The 19,809-nt window shown below is 38.3% G+C and overlaps 1 protein-coding gene and 1 non-coding gene across 3 annotated transcripts in view; both read right to left on the reverse strand.

Moving 5' to 3' along the window:
- Nucleotides 1–217: 217 nt before the first annotated feature.
- The window catches only part of mys (position-specific antigen beta subunit myospheroid), a 28,085-nt gene continuing 8,493 nt past the window's right edge, over nucleotides 218–19,809 (reverse strand). Inside the window, exons 3-18 of one of the 2 annotated variants that reach the window (XR_003655919.1) lie at nucleotides 19,038–19,193; nucleotides 16,720–16,948; nucleotides 16,342–16,426; nucleotides 14,095–14,265; nucleotides 12,801–12,908; nucleotides 12,566–12,718; nucleotides 10,378–10,497; nucleotides 9,856–10,023; nucleotides 9,020–9,256; nucleotides 7,715–7,889; nucleotides 6,407–6,513; nucleotides 5,571–5,715; nucleotides 4,586–4,719; nucleotides 3,199–3,351; nucleotides 1,348–2,700; nucleotides 218–375 (exon numbers count right to left, since the gene is read on the reverse strand). Coding sequence is in view for 1 of the 2 variants with exons in the window: in XM_028304996.1 (XP_028160797.1) it covers nucleotides 2,635–2,700; nucleotides 3,199–3,351; nucleotides 4,586–4,719; nucleotides 5,571–5,715; nucleotides 6,407–6,513; nucleotides 7,715–7,889; nucleotides 9,020–9,256; nucleotides 9,856–10,023; nucleotides 10,378–10,497; nucleotides 12,566–12,718; nucleotides 12,801–12,908; nucleotides 14,095–14,265; nucleotides 16,342–16,426; nucleotides 16,720–16,948; nucleotides 19,038–19,193 (2,207 nt within the window). In the remaining variant the exon portion in view is untranslated. Of the gene's footprint in view, nucleotides 376–1,347; nucleotides 2,701–3,198; nucleotides 3,352–4,585; nucleotides 4,720–5,570; nucleotides 5,716–6,406; nucleotides 6,514–7,714; nucleotides 7,890–9,019; nucleotides 9,257–9,855; nucleotides 10,024–10,377; nucleotides 10,498–12,565; nucleotides 12,719–12,800; nucleotides 12,909–14,094; nucleotides 14,266–16,341; nucleotides 16,427–16,719; nucleotides 16,949–19,037; nucleotides 19,194–19,809 lie in introns of those variants that run through there. The other variant, XM_028304996.1, reaches the window with a different exon arrangement.
- TRNAA-GGC (transfer RNA alanine (anticodon GGC)) lies at nucleotides 19,253–19,325 on the reverse strand. Its single transcript has one exon. It is a non-coding gene; the product is annotated as a tRNA-Ala (tRNA).

Raw genomic sequence — 19,809 nt, forward strand, 5'->3', positions numbered from 1 at the left:
TCTTGGCAGCGGCGGTCGCACGTGTCGGCCAATAAGCTAAGTAAGTTTCGTTTTCGTTAGTAGTTAGGTAGGTTAACTTAGTAAACTTGTCTGAATGGTGAAAATATAAACTGATCTAACATCCTTGGATTCCTAGAAATTGACAGTTTAGTGTTGCTTGTTTTTTAAGAAATATTTATTTATAGTGGAAGATATTTCGAATAAAACAAGGAAAGTAGAGTTAATATTTTTATTAGCTACTATTAGAGACCACGACAAAATAAAAATAATTTATAGATTTATCAAAATAATTATATACAAACGTAAATATCTCAAAACCTCTATTGGCGTATATTTTATATTTTGATTCTTTGAAAATATTGAAAATAAACTTAACCTTTAACTGGTGACAAGCGGTCTCACAGGCCGGGCGGTGTCAGTGAATCATCGTTTCACCCCCTTCCCCGTACTTCCTGTATTTCACCGCTTCAGTAGCTTCAAGTTTAGTTTTGTCTACGCCGTAGATAAGGATATTTGCATCATTCAGCTCTAAATCGGCAAGTTACATCGATGTAAAGTTCAGCAGCGGTCTCTCAGACCGCATGTCACCAGTTACGTGACATTTTTTTCATCCAGTTTTTCGTATTTTTACAGTTTTTACTTGCAATTGATACTTAAATAACTCCAAAAAAGGAAGCGTAGGATCATTAGTTGAGAATATAGTGCCATACTTTATGAAACGACTTGAAAATTCGCCAGTTGAAAAATATCTGGAAAAGGAAGACTCAATTGGGTCGAAAGCCGAATTATGTTCCTGAAAACATCGTTCTGGAGCAAAATGACCATGATTCAGAAGCTGAAGAAAGTGTATTTGAAGATGAAGGACCAATTGACGAGAATCAGTCAGAAAGTGAAAATGTCGGTCCATCTTTATGCCAAACAATAAATGCTCTGACAGCTAATAAAAAATACAAAAGTTACACCACTGCTAGTTTTCTAAATTGATAGGTTACCCACGTGTGATAGGTTTTTTTTAATTGATTATTATTTGAACTATAAGAAAAAATAATAATTTTGGTATAATTTGTTGATTTAAATTTCTTTGTTTGCGATTATCGATCTCATCTCTAGTTTTTTGATTTTTATTACTACATTTAATTTAACGGCAAGTTCTGCATTAAAAATTATATTTAGAGTTTATTATTATATTTAAATTTAATTCTTCTATATGCTAATAATCTGTTTTTAAAGATTGTAGTATGCTACCTTACCTAGTTTCTTTGCTACAGTCTTGATACGGTAGCGGCCTCTCAGACCGTACGTCACCAGTTACGTTACACAAAAACCATGTCACCAGTTAAAGGTTAAGCTCTTATTAGGTATATTGAATTACAGATTATTCAAATATTTCAAGTATGTTTTAAATAATTTTACAAAGGCAAGACTAAAGTGTTGTCAGAGAATACCTATAAATAACGATAGAAAAACTTGACAAAAATGCAAAATATTATTAATTAAGGTAAATACAAAATTGAACTTACGTATAATCAGAAATGTCACTTACAGAATAAAATTAATATTCAAGTCATTACAAAATATCTAATTTAATAAATATTACATACGGAATACCGCTTCATTTATATATTAGTAATGGCACTAGTTTTATTATTTACTGTTAATAGGGTGTATAATATAAGGCACCAGAATATTAGGGAAGCCAACTTGAATCTATTAAATATACATTCTCATACACAATATGATGAAGACAATAGGGTAAATTTACTATTTTTGCCTTTTTTGATGAAGTTACTTATAAGTAAATTAAAAAATTAATAATACAATAAATGTGAGTTGCACACGTATAATAGAAGTGTAGGAAAGATAATAGAAAGAAAGATAGTACAAGAAATAATGTAGTAAAATAAGGCAGACTGTAGTAAAATACCCTATTAAACCTTGACTGTTGGCAGTGACAATACAGACAACCAAAATGAGTCCCCTTACACACGTTCACAAACACATCTAATTTCATTCATCTATAACGTCTAAACTCTTTTTATGACTACATACAAAATCTTTATCCACAAAAAAATAATGTACTGATTTCCAGACTCGAGATTGCCTCTGAATACAATATTTCTACAATTAAACAGGTCGTTGTGACAGATATTTTACAACACTACTTTTCTGGAAGCTACAAACTTTTCAAGCAAGAAAAGCTAAATTTCAATTTGTACCTTGCCGAGTCTACATCTACACACACATAAGCACATACCGCTCCCTCATATAAGTACAAAACGCTTTCAATATAATAATATTGAGATTATTCCAGACCTTAAAATTTGCAACGCAGAATTTCTATTCGATAAGCATTGAAACAGTTTTTTGCATTTTTTTAAAACTGACAAAAATATAGTCACGTAATATTACATTAAGTCTAGTCAATAATGTGCGGATGAGTGTATAATAAACACTAAAACATGTTTTAATATATGAAAGGCACAATATAAGGCAACTTTTTCTAACACCAGCAATAAGCTTTCACAATTTTAATGCTACTATTTTACTTATGAAATGCAACCAACGAAGAAAATGTCTTCACCGCTCCAGACACTTGTGTGTTGGTTTAGTGTCGTCAAGTTAATGTTAACCACATTATTTCCCAGCGTACGTGGGGTTTTTGAAGGTTGAGGTCGCCTGCTTGTAGATAGGATTCTCGCCCTGTCCAGAGAAAAGAAAAATGTAATGTCAGTGTTCATAGTAACAATATCGCATGACTCCCGCGGGAGCGACAACAAAAGAGACGCGCGATAGATTTACTGAGCCTATGGGGGCATTATATCAACATCAACCGCGAAGCGAGTTTAAATATTACATTTTGTCATTTGGCTGCGGTCGGGCGTTTGAACGGAACTGTAAATATTCATTTAAAATTAATGTTAAGTGGTTATTCCGTGTTCTTACAATATATTTAACAGAACATAAAATATTTATAGCCTTTATTTAGTACAGAGGATATTAAATCACACACATTAAATAAATGTAACTGACACGGATTTTTCACTTATTTCACACGCCACTCGCGCCGCTTCAATACGATATAATTTCAACTCCTCTAAGCTCCGCTCAGCCGCAGTGGAAACGCGTCATTAAGCAGTTGCGTGTATGAAGTTTTCACATACTCAAGAAATAATAAAACCAAAGCAGTGTTGTACTTACGGTGTCCCACTTGGCCATCATGCGCTCCTTCTCAAAGCGCGCGAACTCGCGACGGTCGTGGATGGTGGTGACCATCTTCCACAGCATCAGCAGCGCCAGCCCCACCAGCACGATGGCCGCGATCACGCCCAGGACTATGCCCAGGATGAACACCTAAGGGCAATTATAACGTCAATTTACCTAGGACTTGACGATCACAAGTTACGACTCTCACTTGTTATCGAGTTATCGAATAGTAACATACATACTGACATTCAATCATAATATTCTGTCGCCGACGAATGCAAGAATTTTGATATCATACCATTTTTTTTTTGCTTAAGGACTCCGCTAATCCCCACTAAATCTGCACCCGCCTGCCCACTTTCAAATGATGATGATATTATGTCAAAGCTATCATTGCATTATGTTCACTTGAATTATGATATTTACATGATAAAATAAATTATTGTTTGTCGAAAGAATTATGACATTTACATGATAAAATAAATATTTGCTTGTCGAAAGATTATATTGTAAGCACAATGCCTAAACTGATTTAGTCCGTGTTTTGGGTCAAATCTAGTTCAATGAACTTGTTTTGTCATCGCTGTCTGGCCGTCATATTACGATAAAACATACATATTCTAGTTTGTATCCCGATTACATTGGAATCGATGTGTACGACCCTAGCGCGACACGGAGCGGGTGTGACCCTCGTCAATAGCTGTCAACTGAGTGTCCTCCGTTAACGTGAGGCTATGTATGTCTTACATACAAAAATAAAGGTTTATTGAAAGTTATGCTAGCCAATGTTATCAAGCGAAAGTCATTTGTCATGGTTTCCTCCCTTTCTTAAATCGCAGAGCAGATTTTGATCAGATTTGACAAGCAATGGAACGCTGAATATGTCATGTCTTTATTATTTCTTTCAATTCGACATTACACGCTTATGTAAAGTCAGGGATAAAATATTGCATAATTTTTAACCAAAACGGTTGCTAAACAATATCCCTATTTTTGTTTCCTGGGTAAAAAAGCAAGAGTTTTAATTAGTCCGTCAGTTAGCTTATCAAAAACTACTCGACACGTATTTTTCACTTTTTAAAACTAATGAAAATGTAAAGAGATAAAGCGTGCCAAAGTTCTAAAGAAAAGGCCCGTGACGTCAGTGAGTGCGTAAAAGTGCAGCACTTTGTGACGTCGCGCGGAACTTCAACGCACTATAACTTTGTAATTATTTGTTTGATTGACAATTAAAAATACGTGTCCAATATTTGTTTTATATGTACTAAAATTGACGGGGTAAAAATTTTTTTTAGGAAACTAGCCTATTAAAACGACAAATTAGTAGCGTTAAGACCCGTGTCTTTCTATTTTAGTTGAGATTTAAGCTACTTAAACATACCTTCTTTGGACATTCTCGTTCCTTCTGCGCCCGGATGAGCAAGCGCTGGTTTTCGTCGTACGAGTACACGTAAAGGTACAAGCAGTCTTCGTCGTCGTAGAAACTACATAAATGCTCGTTCAATGTTTCGTTCGCTGCAACAACCATAAAGATTAGCAGTGCTGAAGTAATTTACAATCCTTAATCCTCATAATTTAAATAGTACTTGTACTATTTATAAATTTCATAAATAAAGATAAATCATTAAAAAAGTTGATCTTTAAATTTGATTATAAAATACAATATTCACCTACGACGTGACGTCTTTTTCCGTCCGTCTCTTTTAGAAATCTTTCTGCTATACGTATCTGTGTGCTTACCATGAGTTTACTGCGTAAAAAAATGTATAACAGTTTGTACAGCACAGCACCCCTAGCGACTTTTAAGAACTAAAGATTGCCATATTTACTCGCTAGCGATTACCCTTATTAACGTACTTGGTAGCGATTATAATGTAATGTAAACTCATGGCAAAGCTACTGATCGAATCTTACCCGCAAAGTGGTAAACCAAACCTATTCATGCGGTCTACAATAGAAACGTACAATACCCGGCGATAAATATTGACATCGACCTTTAGAAAGAGACAATCGGCTAATTTCGGTTTCGTAGAGCGTTATCACTGTCGCACTTGAACAAAGGCTGACAATGACGTTTTGCAAAGTGTAAACAAACTTTATTTTAAATGTGTGCAATTGATTTTGTGAATTAAATTGCTAAAAACTTTTTATAGTCATCAAAGAAAAGTGGTTCACAATGTGTTAAAATATTTGTCGAAGAGAAATACTAAGGGTTTGGGCAATATTTTCATTGAATAATGTTTTGTCAATGACGTTTTGTCAATCGTAGTGTGCGACAGAGATAACGCTCTACGAGCCGAAATTAACCGATTCTCTTTCCAAAGGTCGATGTGCAATATTTAATGCCGGGTACTGTATTAACGTACCTTCGAGTTTGCCCTCGACGATGATGGGGTGTAACGCGCAGTTGCCGCAGGGCGCGCCCGTGGGCTCCTCCGTGTACAGCGGGCCTCGATGGTGCGCCTCGCACTGCACGCACTCCTTGAACTCGCCGCACTTGCCCGGGCACGTCTGTAGGAGATTGAGGGTAAGTGAGGCTTGAGGGAGCACTGGCAAAGATACCACTGCGCTGATAGAGACTGACAATTAGTGAGATGAACTGACAGCATAAAGAACGAAGCACACTAATCAACCCGAAACGGATCGAAACCGTATCAACTTGAAGCGGTCAGTATTCTTAGTATGAAACTCCGTACTGCAACGCACATTTATAGTTCCAAAATACTGAACTGTCCTATCCATAACATTGACAGTGGGGCGCCACCGTCAATACCGGATCGCTGGTTCCGATTTTTGCCATGTTGGAAACCATATAGTTGAACGATGGTAGCGCCCCCCCGTCATTGAGTTTGGTGGGACAGTTCAGCGTGGGTCATCTATATCCGTACCGTAACGTAAGTGCGGCGAAAGGAAATACGGTGTTGATCCCTTTCCGGGTTGATAAGTAGACATTCAAGCACTTCATACTAGCCCTAAAAACGACCAATATTTATGAGTAAAACAACTTCATTGTTAATTCAACCGTTGGAGCCATATAGTCTGCTCAAAGCTGTTGCGAATACTCAAACAGTCTCTTATTATTAACGTTACAAGATTTTTGTCTGACTCTACTTTTAGTGATCACTCACACAAATGCAAAGCTCAGCTTAGGCGTCGTGAACTGTAACATAGTAACTATTTAAAAATAAAACAATCTTCTTACCGGACACTTGTCGCAGTATTTGCCGGAGTAGTGGCGATCGTCGTCGACGTTGCACACGCACTGGCCACACACACATTTCCCGTTGCCGCTGCAGATTTCACCGTTTTCTAATGAAAAAAAAAACTCAGTAAATGGAAAGTGATTGAAAAAGGAAACCAGTCCACAAGTAAACCTCCCCGGATACTTGCATGCAAGTTTTGGAATTATTTATTTTATTATTCTTTATTCAGAAAACCACTTTAGCTTTATTTTATTTCATTTTAGCTTCAGAAGAGGAATGATTTTGGAATCCCACGATAGTGATAATTTTATGAGTGAGAATGTCGATTATGTAACCATATGACACAGCATAAATAAACCTGTGGACCGATGACCTTAATGAAGTGAAAACTTGATTACAGCCGAGGGCAGGATGTACAGTCAACAGCACATCAGACCAACATTTTTATTGTAATATCACCCCAATCTCAGCTACATAAGAGACTAAGAGCTAGAGAACGACTGAAAGTTTGTAAGCGTATGCTCCCAATATAGGATATAATGTTGGTGAATTATGAAGTTTGGGTCATGGTGGCTTTGGGAGCTACCCTAAAAAAACTGTCTGGCAAGGAGTTGGAACTGTCAAAACTGTCTGGCTGTTGAGGAAAATACTTCTAATTATTGTCCAAATTTTAATATTATACATAAAAATCGGATTTAATGGTATGACGTTAGTAGAATTACGGTCTATTGAATATACAGAAAAAGCCACCGTAAAAGTTAGACTTACAAACTTCATAATTCACCAACATTATATTCTACATAGGGAGCATACGCTGACAAACTTTCAGCTTTTATAAAAGGCGTTCACTAGGTCTTAGAGTAGGCGCACACCGTTGATTTTTAGTTGGCTGATAGTTGTGCCCGATTTTAAATTGTATGAAGAATCGGCCAAATCGAATCGGCGTAGTGTGCGCACTCCCATACATGCCCATACTGATCAACTGCACGACTAAACTATCGGCCGACGAAAAATCAACGATGTGCGCCTACTCTTACGCCCATTTCCTATATTCAATCCTTGTCCAAATCCAGATTACAACTGTCAAATTGAATTCAGTTTTAGATTATATTTCCAAAATGTTCGATGCATTTACACTTTAATATTGTTTAAATAGTCTTATAAACAATATAAAAATGTAAAAACATCATAAACCGCAGATATTTTGGCCAAAAACATATTAAAATTTGACAGTTGACAATCCAAATCCGTCCAATTTGTATTAGGATTAAATATAGAAATCCAGCATTAGTCTATAAGAGCCATACCGGGCGAGCGGCAGGGCGCCTGGTCGCGCAGGCACTGGCAGGCGGGCCCGGTGTACTCGGGCCGGCAGCTGCACTTGCCGCACACGCACTCGCCGTGCTCGGGGCCCGAGCACAGCTTGCCCTTGTTCAAGTCGCACGTGAAGTTGTCGCACTCGCAGAACGGGCCAGATATCACCTGATAACAAATACAGGAGAATGGGGATGTTGCCTGGGTCAAAAAGCAAGAGTTTTAATTAGTCCGTCAGTTAACTTATCAAAAAATACTCTACACGTATTTTTCACTTTTTCAAACTAATGAAAATTTAAAGAGATAAAGCGCCCCAAAGTTCATAAGAAGAGGCCCGTGACGTCAACGCTTGCTTAAAAATGCCGCACGTTGTGACGTCGTGCGCAACTTCAACGCACCATAACTATGTAATTATTTGTTAGATTGACAAATAAAATTATACGTGTCCAATATTTTTTGATATTAAACATTACGGACTAAAAAAATTTTTTTAGGCAACTAGCCTATTGAGGCATATAAACGGCTTCATTTAAGGTGTTCAATAGACAAAGTTTAAGGAATTATATGACATTATTCTAGGCCTCTCCTACTTTCGTGGCACACGCATGATGCGCTTCATTTTCTGTTGCTAACGGTTAGCGACAGAAACTTTCTGTCGGTGTTTTTTCCGAAAACTTTGACCTGATTTTCTTGAGGTTAAAACACAATAAAAATTAATTCAGTTTTTTAACCCGCAATGAGTAAACTCGTTGACTTGCATCTTAACCGATGGAAGGTGATGATCATGTCAAAACTACGTCCCCCGGATAGTTCAAACAGAGATTTATTTCGTGTTACAGGCTCTCAGAAGAGTCTTAAAAGGCTAGAAGTTGGAACATAGTGGCTATGTCTTATACTTGCTCAAGCGCAAGGCTGAAACCGCTCGCAACTATACCTTGGAGGATTCCTCCATCTTGTCTGCTCCAGGGACACGCCGCCGTGCGCGGAGCCCTAGCAGCCCTGCCACCCGCCCTGTCAGTGAGTACCTTGGAGGAGTCCTCCATCTTGTCTGCTCCAGGGACACGCCGCCGTGCGCGGAGCCCTAGCAGCCCTGCCACCCGCCCTGTCAGTGAGTACCTTGGAGGAGTCCTCCATCTTGTCTGCTCCAGGGACACGCCGCCGTGCGCGGAGCCCTAGCAGCCCTGCCACCCGCCCTGTCAGTGAGTACCTTGGAGGAGTCCTCCATCTTGTCTGCTCCAGGGACACGCCGCCGTGCGCGGAGCCCTAGCAGCCCTGCCACCCGCCCTGTCAGTGAGTACCTTGGAGGAGTCCTCCATCTTGTTGCACTCGCACACGCCGCAGATGCAGGTGCCGCGGTTGGAGCACAGCGGCCCGAAGGTGGAGTTGGTGGGGCGGCAGCCGCGCTCCTGCTCCAGGGACACGCCGCCGTGCGCCGAACATTCGCAGCCCTTCCCGAAGCGCCCGGGGTTGCAAAGGCAAACTCCGCAAGCGGAGATCCCCTGCCCGCTGCATACGGATACGCTGTCGTCGTAGGCCTGCGAATAGAGCCATCGTTGAATACAGAAGTCCTTTTATTCCGGTATACCAGAAGCAAGTCGCGGCCGACATCGGAATCAATAAATCAACACATCTGATCCCATAATGCATGATGTTTCAAGTATACTTACTAGGAAGCTTTTTATGATAACATTTATAATCAAACACAACAGTTTCTAACTCTTTCATTTTACTTTAGTTAGATGAGTCATTTTTACGAAATAACCATGACACCGAGGCATGGCGATGTTTGAAGTTTACATTTATGTAAGATCCTGTAGGAAGATTCTACAAATTCTACCTATTAAATAAAATAATTTAAACATCATTATTACAGGCAATGCACACATCAATAATGTCGTTTTATTTGAATAACTCGAAATTTAGTCATCACATCGGTTCAACATTACAATGCTCCGAATCGCACTTGCCAAGACTGATTCATTTCGATTGATGTAAGTAGGTAATATTTAGCAATGACGAAACTACAGTGACGTTAATTCTTGTATTGTTTTTATATGGTACCAAATAAACATTTTTTTAATAAAGGAATATTTAATCACAAAAATATCGGTTGTAAAAACATATAGGTACTCACATGGTGTCCTTTATGCTCGCAGGGACAGTCACAGAGCATTTCCACTTCCACGTGAAGGGTCTCAGACACACCGACAGGGTAAATCTGGAATGATTGTTTCCACTTTTCCGGGTCCTTCGGGCACTCCTTCAACGTGATCTCAGCGGTGAATTCGACTACATCTCCAACCTAAAAAAAAACGACACTGTTTCAATTTCCTCGTATCTACCGTTAGTCATGAATTTTTTTTCGAATAGCTGTGCGATGTTAATGACAATTGACATTATTTTGATAAATAGTTTTGGTCTAATACATATTTGGGGGAGGCCTTTGTCCAGCAGTGGACGTCATTTGGCTGAAACGACGACGACGACGACATATTTGTATTTGTTGTGAATAAAAACACAAATTTACTAAAGATCGGAAGTAGCAAAAAACAAGGCATCGCAATACAGTTGACTAAACCACCAATACCACCAATAAAAAATAAGTAGAAAATTGCAATTCGAAGCTAATGGGCACGGTAATCATATAATTTGGTACCTTGAGCCCGTCGCACTTGTTGGTCTGCTCCTTCTCCTTGCCGCCCTTGCACGATGAGTAATAAGATATTTGCACGGCATCGCTTGATGTATCTTTCATCTCGACTGTGGACGTAATTTTCTGCAACAAATTACGAGCATGGATGAGTTGGAATAACGGTCTCCTAGATTATAAATGATTATAGACTACCTTTGTTATTTATTCTGGTCTAGTCGTTTTACCGAATGTGTAGCTTACGTCACAACAACACTAAGGCTGAGTTGCACCATCTAACTTTAACGGTAACTCTAACGATAACCGGTGCTTTTTGTATGGAATATGACAGATTTTTGACGTTTGTTACAGTCAAAGTAAGATGGTGCAACTCAGCCTATTTAGGTTTGTCCTACATTTGTAGGACATGACTTACCATATTTGTTAGAAATTAAGTTGTGAATGTACCTATACTAATTTAAAGACATAAAAATATGTATCAGAAGTAGATATGACTTCTCAAAAACTGAAATCTAGCAATTATTGCCGTCAGTGCAGGATTACACGTTGAAATCGTTTTAATCTTGAAACGACCCTCATTAGGTACGCTGCGTTTATCGCTAACGACGTAAATTGTTACCGCTTTATCACATAAGTACACAAGAGCGGTGATCATGTCAGTATAATTCAAATATCTTCATGTTTTGCTGCATCAATGTACAGTCAAATGGACATCAACTATATTTTTGTTGCAAAATAGCGCCTAGCTAGATATTCTATCTAAATATAATAACTCAAAGCTGACTGACTGACTGACATAGTGATCTATTAATCAACGCACAGCCCAAATCACTGGACGGATCGGGCTGAAATTTGGCATGCAGGTAGATGTTATCACGTAGGCATCCGCTAAGAAAGTATTTTACGAAACTCCACCCCTAAGGGGGTAAAACGGGATCCACGCGTACGAAGTCGCGGGCGGCCGCTAGTCATTTATAAAGGGTGTTTTTTAGAGGTATAAAACTTTACATTGCTTACACTTTTTCTAGAGATAGTCAATTTGATAGTTGGCAGTACATTTCTGGTCAAAGTTAGGAGTGGGTTCAAACAATACATATCGAAACAGCAGTCCGCTGCCATCGCCATTGAGATATTGTCACTTTTAGGGTAGACTAAAATTGTACCGAGTTTACCTTTCCCCCTGGGCATATTTGCCTTTACTGATAGGGGTTTTATTGGCTACACAGGAATGCAGCGGTGGGAAAAGATCCGTGGCGATTTTAATTCTATCTGGGGGCACGGCAGTGCCCCCACCAAGTCGAGCACGGCCGTACCATCCTTTTCTCGAAGCAATTCAGGCCATTTTCGACCGCCTGTAACTTCGTTCTGGATAAAACTAGAAGGCTGAATTTTCATTAGCTATGCAGGCATTGTAAAGACACGGTATATTTCAAATTTCATTCAATTTGAACCAGTAGTTTAAGAATTATAACGGGTCAAAGTTACTTAATTTTGTCACTCACTGACTCACTGACTCACTGACTCACTGACTCACCGATCATCAAAACTCTAAGGCACTTCTAGCAGACCTAGAAGCTTCAAATTTGGAATATAAGTAGTGTTTGGTGTATGAATCAAGGAAAAACTAAAATATTTGGGGGCACGGTAGTGCAACCGCCAAGTCGAGTATTTTTTTTCATTTTCGGTCCAGTTTTCTAGATACATAACTGCTGTCTACAAAATACAAAAAGAAATGAGATTTGGGGGCACGGTAGTGCAACCGCCAAATCGAGTAAAATTTTTCAATTTCGGTCCAGTTTTCTAGATACATAACTGCTGTCTACAAAATACAAAAAGAAATGAGATCCCATCAAAAACAATACTTGTCAAAAAAACCAAGTCTCGCAACTCAGTTGTTCTACGGTAAAAAGTTGTGAGATCCATGTAATACCAAGTCCAGGCCAGGAAATCTTTAACGTTTTACATAAATATATTGACTTGGCCATCGCATGAAAACACGTGTAAATTAAATTATTTAGTGCGATGGCCAAGTCAATAATTTATGTAAAACGTTAAAGATTTCCTGGCCTGGACTTGGTATTACATGGATCTCACAACTTTTTACCGTAGAACAACTGAGTTGCGAGACTTGGTTTTTTTGACAAGTATTGTTTTTGATGGGATTCATTATTCCTGTAAGTTTCACAACACTTACATTATATTGGTCTCTCACGAGCTCCACGACGTTACCCGAGTCTTCACTGAGCACACCACTACTTGAGCCCTCGATGTGTTTGCTCAGTTCCTCGTACACGCCAATTTGTTCCGTCGTCACCGCGAATATAACGTTTATTGCGTTTTGTTTCACCTGAATCACAAATGTTCAGTTAAAAATAAAAAAATAGAATAACAGAATCCTAGAAAGCAGATATAAATAAATAATATCTTACCTTTAGATTGATCTGTGAAATACTTGGGTAATCTTGAATGGTTGAATGCGTGTACGTATTATTTTCCATGTGACATTCTCCGTCGTTTGGTTGAACGATACCTCCAAGCTGTAACAAACAAATCATGAACTTTATAATAATTGTATGCATCTAGAATTAAATCAAATATCTATAAAAGTTATTTTAGTAGGATCTATATTAACGGGTGCATCTGTACTGGATATGTTTACGTCTGTTAAATTCCGGTATGTTCCGCCGATATCAATAACCAGCAGGAAAATTGCGATGTAAATGACGAATTGTTGTGGTTAAGCCATCGCTTATTAATGCGTATTATCATTTTGTCCAGCATTTGATAGATAACGGAATGGTAAAAAAATATTTTTGCTGGTTTCCAGAACACAAGCATAATTATTAATTGTTTACTTTGGGGCTAGATGGCGCTGTCTGAAATTGACCAATTTGAGGATGCAGCCATTCCAATATTATATTATCTCAACACTCTGGCCTATTTATTGTCCCTAAGCAGTGGTAGGGTTAATACTGGGACGTGTTAAAGTGTTTTTAAAAGCATGCTTGCAAAAGTAAAATGAGTTTTAGGAGTGTTCCGCAAAGGCTGTACCGCGGCCGAGATCATTAGATGGTGTGCCTCGGAAAAACAAGGTTATCTTATAAACTTATTTTTAGTACATACGTAAGCAAAGGTAAGACTAACAAAGGCAAATTACTTAAAAAAATATTTTTCATTTGTGGTGTACCTCCAAAAAATTTCGTTTTCCTAGATGTACAGTCACGGAATGAAAAGGTTCGTCAGTTTTCAAATTGATTCCTTCAACGAATCGCGAACACATATAACCTTTTGAAACTATGTTACAGAATAATCTCGAGTTAGAGAAAATAACCTTTAACTGTTCGTCAGTAAAGTTCAAAATTATTGATCATAGTTGTTTGACGATTTATCTTGTCAAGAAGATTATTATGATTGATAAACTAAAACCTTCTTGTTGGTTCAACCTGCCATTATTATTTATATTAAATAAAAAAAACTATTGTCAATTGGTCAATGTCATCATTGCATTGCACTGATGGGATAGAAAAATAAACAAGCAAAACCTTATTCGTTAGCAAACGTCATATTTATTTAAATGTTAGCAGCACTGTTTCTTGCACTGTTATGTTGGCAGGTTTGACTCTTACAGTACCTAGTGCAAGCGAAAACCGACACTAAGGTGACGAACCTTTTCATTCTGCGACTGTACATTGAACACAAAAATTTTGCGGAACATTGTATTACCTTGCCGTCCCCAGCATAATGGAACCCGGCGTCGGTCGAGAACACCAGCAGCCTCCGTGCCTGGTCGCGCCAGCCGATCTGCTGCTTGCACACCACGGCCTGCATGATGGCGTCGAAGCCTCCCTCCGGCGCGTCCAGGTTGCCGGACACGTCTGCGTCCGCTACTGCCCTCTGGAATAGACATTATATATTTTTATGCAGAACAATAAAGGTAAGCAGGAAGGTGCTGGATGCAGGCCGCTACCAACCGGTCATTATGAAAATCATTGGGGTAGGCCTATGTTCAGCAGTGGAAGTCCTATGGCTGAAATGATGATGATGATAAAATGTTGCTTTATTTAAATTCCTACGCTAAAAATTTTCCATTTGTATTTAATGCCACTATGCAGTCTTAGAGTAGGCGCACACCGTTGATTTTTAGTTGGCCGATAGTTGTGCCCGATTTTAATTTGTATTAAGAATCGGCCAAATCGAATCGGCGTAGTGTGCACACTCCCTTACATGCCCATACTGATCAACTGCCCGACTAAACTATCGGCCGACGAAAAATCAACGGTGTGCGCCTACTCTAAGTTTAACTTATTACGAGAAAAACTCTTTTTTGCAGTTTTCTTACTAGTTGCTATTCAAGTAGCCATGAGATAAGAATAATACAGAATACAAATAGGCTTGTGATATCTTTTTAGAATCTCAATTTACCCAGGAAGTTTTTAAGGTAATGAGAAAAAGTAATCACAGGTAAAAATTTACTAAAAATGCACAAAAACTCAAAAATCTTGAAAACGGTGATGTTCTTACTAGGGTCAAAATTAGACGTTAGGGAGACCATGGCGAGGCCTATCGATGGTTACAGGGTTATCCATTGTTTTCGGGACACCCTGTATAGTGTTCAGGAAAGACCGGTCCTACGCTGCCCGCTATTTTTATTAGGGACACATGCGGATATCAAGCCTCCCCAACTCGTCTGGCCAGCGTGGGCGGTGTAGGTCAAATTATACAGAGTCGACTAAATGACCTGACGATGACCCTTCACAGCTGACAGTGAAATTTTCAATAACATAGAAAGGTATGCAAATAGTAAAATGTTAAGCACGTAAATGCAACTCACTTTACCCCGAAACGAATATTCAGTCGGTTCGCTATTATATTAACCGAACTCATGTAAATTAATTTATTACATGCCTTAGGTTACTCCCTACATGAAAACAATTTTATCAATCATTTTTTATGCATGTTAATTAGAAATAGCACAAAGGAATTCCAGAGGATGTACAAATATGTATGTATATAGAAGGAAATAACAAAATTTACTCTAAATTGATGCTGTCTTTTTGTACTTGATGATAAAACATTTATTTATTTATTTATTTCCACACACATTATCACTATCTTTACAGGTACTTAAAACCTAATGCGATAGCATAACTTAATCTAGGTAGCATAACATGCGTTCTAAACCACAAACAATTATAATTACTAAAATGTGCGCACTATAAGTACCATTCTATGTATAATATTGTTAATTTGTTATATTATAATTATTATTATTCTGTGGTACCTACTGCGTACAAAAGTTTTCCTTCGTGAAGGTATTTAAAAAAATGTATGCTCAATGTCGTTAACAATATGGTGTAATTTAACTTGTCTCAAGAGTCGAGCGCCATTTTGTTGACAAACGTCAGGGATCGGTACTGTGCCGAAGCCATAGGGCTGACTTCGGTAAAATTAAAATGATGTGTGACGTGAGGTGCCAAACTGCGGAAAATGGCGGAGGAAATACATGAGTATGAATTATATTTTGTGTTTCTATTATTCTTCAGGCAGTTAAAATACTGCACAGTATTAATTACACCACCGTTTTTACATACATAGTTTATTGTCTTTACAATGCAAATGGGTGAAGAATACACGTGCGTGCGTCAATGCTCGTGATTGTCCTGTCGATTAGATATTTCAGCCCCCCTAGACAAAACGCACTTTTTGATCGAATCGAAAATCGAATCCGTCAAAACTTCATACAAAAAAGGGGCTTTTCGACCACTTATCGACTGGTTTGCGATTATAATTTGCACTTTGTCTAGACCCACAGGAGGTGTAGTCAGTCTCGCGTGTTTTGTTTTCGATGCAAACTCGTGGAGATGAACATTTATTATTATTATTTATTTAATATGTCAATGTCACCACTCCCGTGCCACTGCGATACCTCAGACACTGACTCAGTTAAGCGCTACACCTAAATTAACTTACGTCAAAACTATCAGTATCGGTGCTAAGCGACATCTGGTTGATGAATCCATAGGGGGCAGCGCAGCCCTCGCAAGGCGATTTCAAGCTAAAACAACACATTTACTAATTAAAAACAACCTTATGAAAAACGGAAAAGACACATTTTAGACACCGAAAATAAAAGGCTATACTTCATTTTCACTTTTCTATGGATTTAAAATTAGATAGAGCCTATATGGCTGATGTACCTGTTATAATTATAAAATATCACCAAAATCCATCAAGTACTTTTATGTGAACAATCATGAAGATTTTTTTCCTTCTGTCTTCACAACTTTTCGCATGTATGTATAATATCAGTATGGGTATATTAAGATAACGTGCTAGCATCCAACTTACTTTTTAGGCACAGTTGACACATATGGCATGACGAGTTTATCCACAAAGGAACCAAAACCAATTCTGAATTTTGATGTAATATTCCTCATTGTACTGGACAGCAGAGATCCGAGGGTACTGAGCTTCTCCTTGTCGTTCTTCATGGAGCGACTGAGGTCCATAAGGTAGTACAAGTCAACGGGATAATCTTGAGCTTGGGAGTACGAGAAAGACAGCGTCTGCATCGCATCTATGAAACAAGAAATATTATTTAGTATTGGTGTTTACCAGTCAAGTTACAGTCGATGAAGCACATGATGTCGTGCCCTGCGTGCCCAAACAACTGCACGCAAGGATATTTAATGAATGCTCCTGACAACGCCACTCTTGTAGAAGTAATAGTAGTGTAAGAACTCTTTTGGGCTTACACTGTATAGGTTTGTTATCGACACGATATGAAGAAGTAAAGTTACCAAATCCTCATTACAGATAAAATCATTATATTTAAAGCATAAATTAATTAGCGCATACTTATCACTATCAACATTGCAATGCAACTGGGTCAAAGCAACTAAATTATTGCTTCATTCATTATATTTTTATTGCTGTGCATTCGATGTGATTAAAATAGATTTAAGCTTCTGATATAACTCAATGCCGTACCTTCTCACATCTATACTTATAATAAATCTGTAGAGAGGTCAATTCTGTACATGAAATATATTTTCAAAATAACTATTAGGGGGTGATTAGTGATCGATACTGATGCCAAAAATGCAATCAGTAAAATTTTTGTCTGTCTGTCTGTCTGTCTGTCTGTCTGTCTGTCTGTCTGTCTGTATGTTCCTTATAGAAACAAAAACTACTCAACGGATTTTAACGAAACTTGGTACAATTATTCTTCATACTCCTGGGCAGGTTATAGGATACTTAGGAATTCCCACGGGACCGGGAATTAGCGGGAAAATATTTTTGTATGAAAAATCTAAACTGCTTAAGTTAGACGTTTGAAATTTGGCATGCAGGTACCTTAGTAAACTTAAAGCTTAGTTACAACAGGATATTGCAAAATTCCCACGGGAACGGGAGTTAGCGGGAAAAAACATTTGTATGAAAAAATCTAAACCGCGTAAGATAGACGCTTGAAATTTGGTATGCAGGTACCTTAGTAAACGTAAAGCTTAGTTACAACAGGATATTGCAAAATTCCCACGGGAACGGGAGTTAGCGGGAAAAAACATTTGTATGAAAAAATCTTAACCGTGTTAGATAGATGAAGGGGGTAAAACGGGATCCACGCGTACGAAGTCGCGGGCGGCCGCTAGTTAATAAATAAGCAGGTATTAAATACAACACAAAGTATTACAATATTTATTGAACTATAAACCCAGAACTACGCTACTATAAATTCGTAATTGAGTAGGGTCACGCTTGTGAGATGTCGTCAAGTCACGAACAAAGTTCTTAGTTTAACAATGCAGGTAAATACGTAATATAGTGTTGCTGATTAAGTAAACATACGGTTTTCTTATAAAAACAACAATATATCATCTCATGACTCATTCTATTACAGTCAATAATGTGTTCATCGAGTCAAAATTAACACATAGTCATATTTAGATTCTAATAACCTTTTAATGCAAGAAATCTATTCTTACAAGACATTCGTTGCGCATTGTTAAAATTCATGAGCATTCGAAACTTCCTTCAAACATATTTTTGCTCGCCTATTTAAGATACGGTAGTGTTATTGTATTACTCGTATTGCATTAAATAAATAAAAAGATGACGGACGCCCCCACTTACGCGAATTCTTTCAGCAATAGAGTCGCAATTAGACACAGTTGATTTGTAGGTACTGAGTGACTGGGTACGGTTGTAAGTATTGTAACAGGGTACGGTTGTAACAACTTGAATGTAATTATTTATTAATGTTCGGTAGGTGAGGGGTACAAGGGGAAGTCCATACAACCTTACTTGTCTTGTCGCTTGCACGCCCTTCCCTTTTTACCCCTTACCTACCTAGCAAGAGTCGAGTTGTTACAACCGTACCCTGTTATAAGTTATAATAGTACCCAATTTTCCCTTTATCACGAAGACATTGATGAATTATCTTGGTAAAGCCCGGTCTGTGAGAACGTAGAATTTTGTCCAAGCTACCTATCCTTATTGCTCGCGCGTAATTATATTGCTGTCGCGACTGTGCGACGGGCGCCCGCAGTGAGTGTTCGAGTGCGACAGCAACATAATTACGCGCGAGCGATAAGGAGGGGTAGCTTGGGGTCATTGGACAAAATTCTACGTGCTCGCAGACCAGACTATAGCAATTATTCACTCACTTTGTCTCAACTGCAGTTTGACTCGCTGTGGCCTGATTTGCACCAGGTTGTCGCCACCAGCCGCTGCTCCGAAGCCTCCGCCGCCAGCTGCGAAGCTGCCGCCTTTCATGCTGGACTCTTCGAAGGTAGACGAGCTCATGCTCATGCGGCCTTGTGCTACAAATGAAAACGCCTTTAACGACAACAAATAGAAAAATAACTTGAAAAAATCGAACTGCCTAAGGCGGGAATTGAACCCACGACCTTTCGCTTGCCAGGCGACTGCTCTTCCAACTGAGCTACTTAGACACTGGATGAACCCGTCGAAATTTTCAAGTGTTACGGCCAGCGTTTGTTTCATCAATGTTGGGCTTGGGTATACCTACCCTTAAATTAGTAGTTTGAAATGCAACTCTTAATGCTAATTTAATAACTAAGTAGAAAACAGCTTCTAAATCAGGACTTTTAGTATTAAGTGAAGTTATTTTGACACTATTAATGAACGGCGACAATTATCTCTTCCGGTATAAATCACATATTTTGTATACATGCAAAACTGTAAATAGTTTAGTAGGTAGACTAAAATTTCATATTATGTAAAAATGTAATCATAATTTTTAACTCAACTTAAGTATAAAAAATAGTTTTAATAGGTATAGCTAGTACCTTTATCATACATGGGGCCTTTCCCAACACAATCAAATTATTAGGTAGAACCACAAAACAGTGATAGAACAGCCTATTCGTTCAATAGTCATCACGTTACCTACACAATACAATGTGACAATGGAAT

Source organism: Ostrinia furnacalis, unplaced genomic scaffold (genome assembly GCF_004193835.3).
Source record: "Ostrinia furnacalis isolate ACB-3 unplaced genomic scaffold, ASM419383v2 OfSCF1632, whole genome shotgun sequence".
NCBI classification, from domain to species: domain Eukaryota; kingdom Metazoa; phylum Arthropoda; class Insecta; order Lepidoptera; family Crambidae; genus Ostrinia; species Ostrinia furnacalis.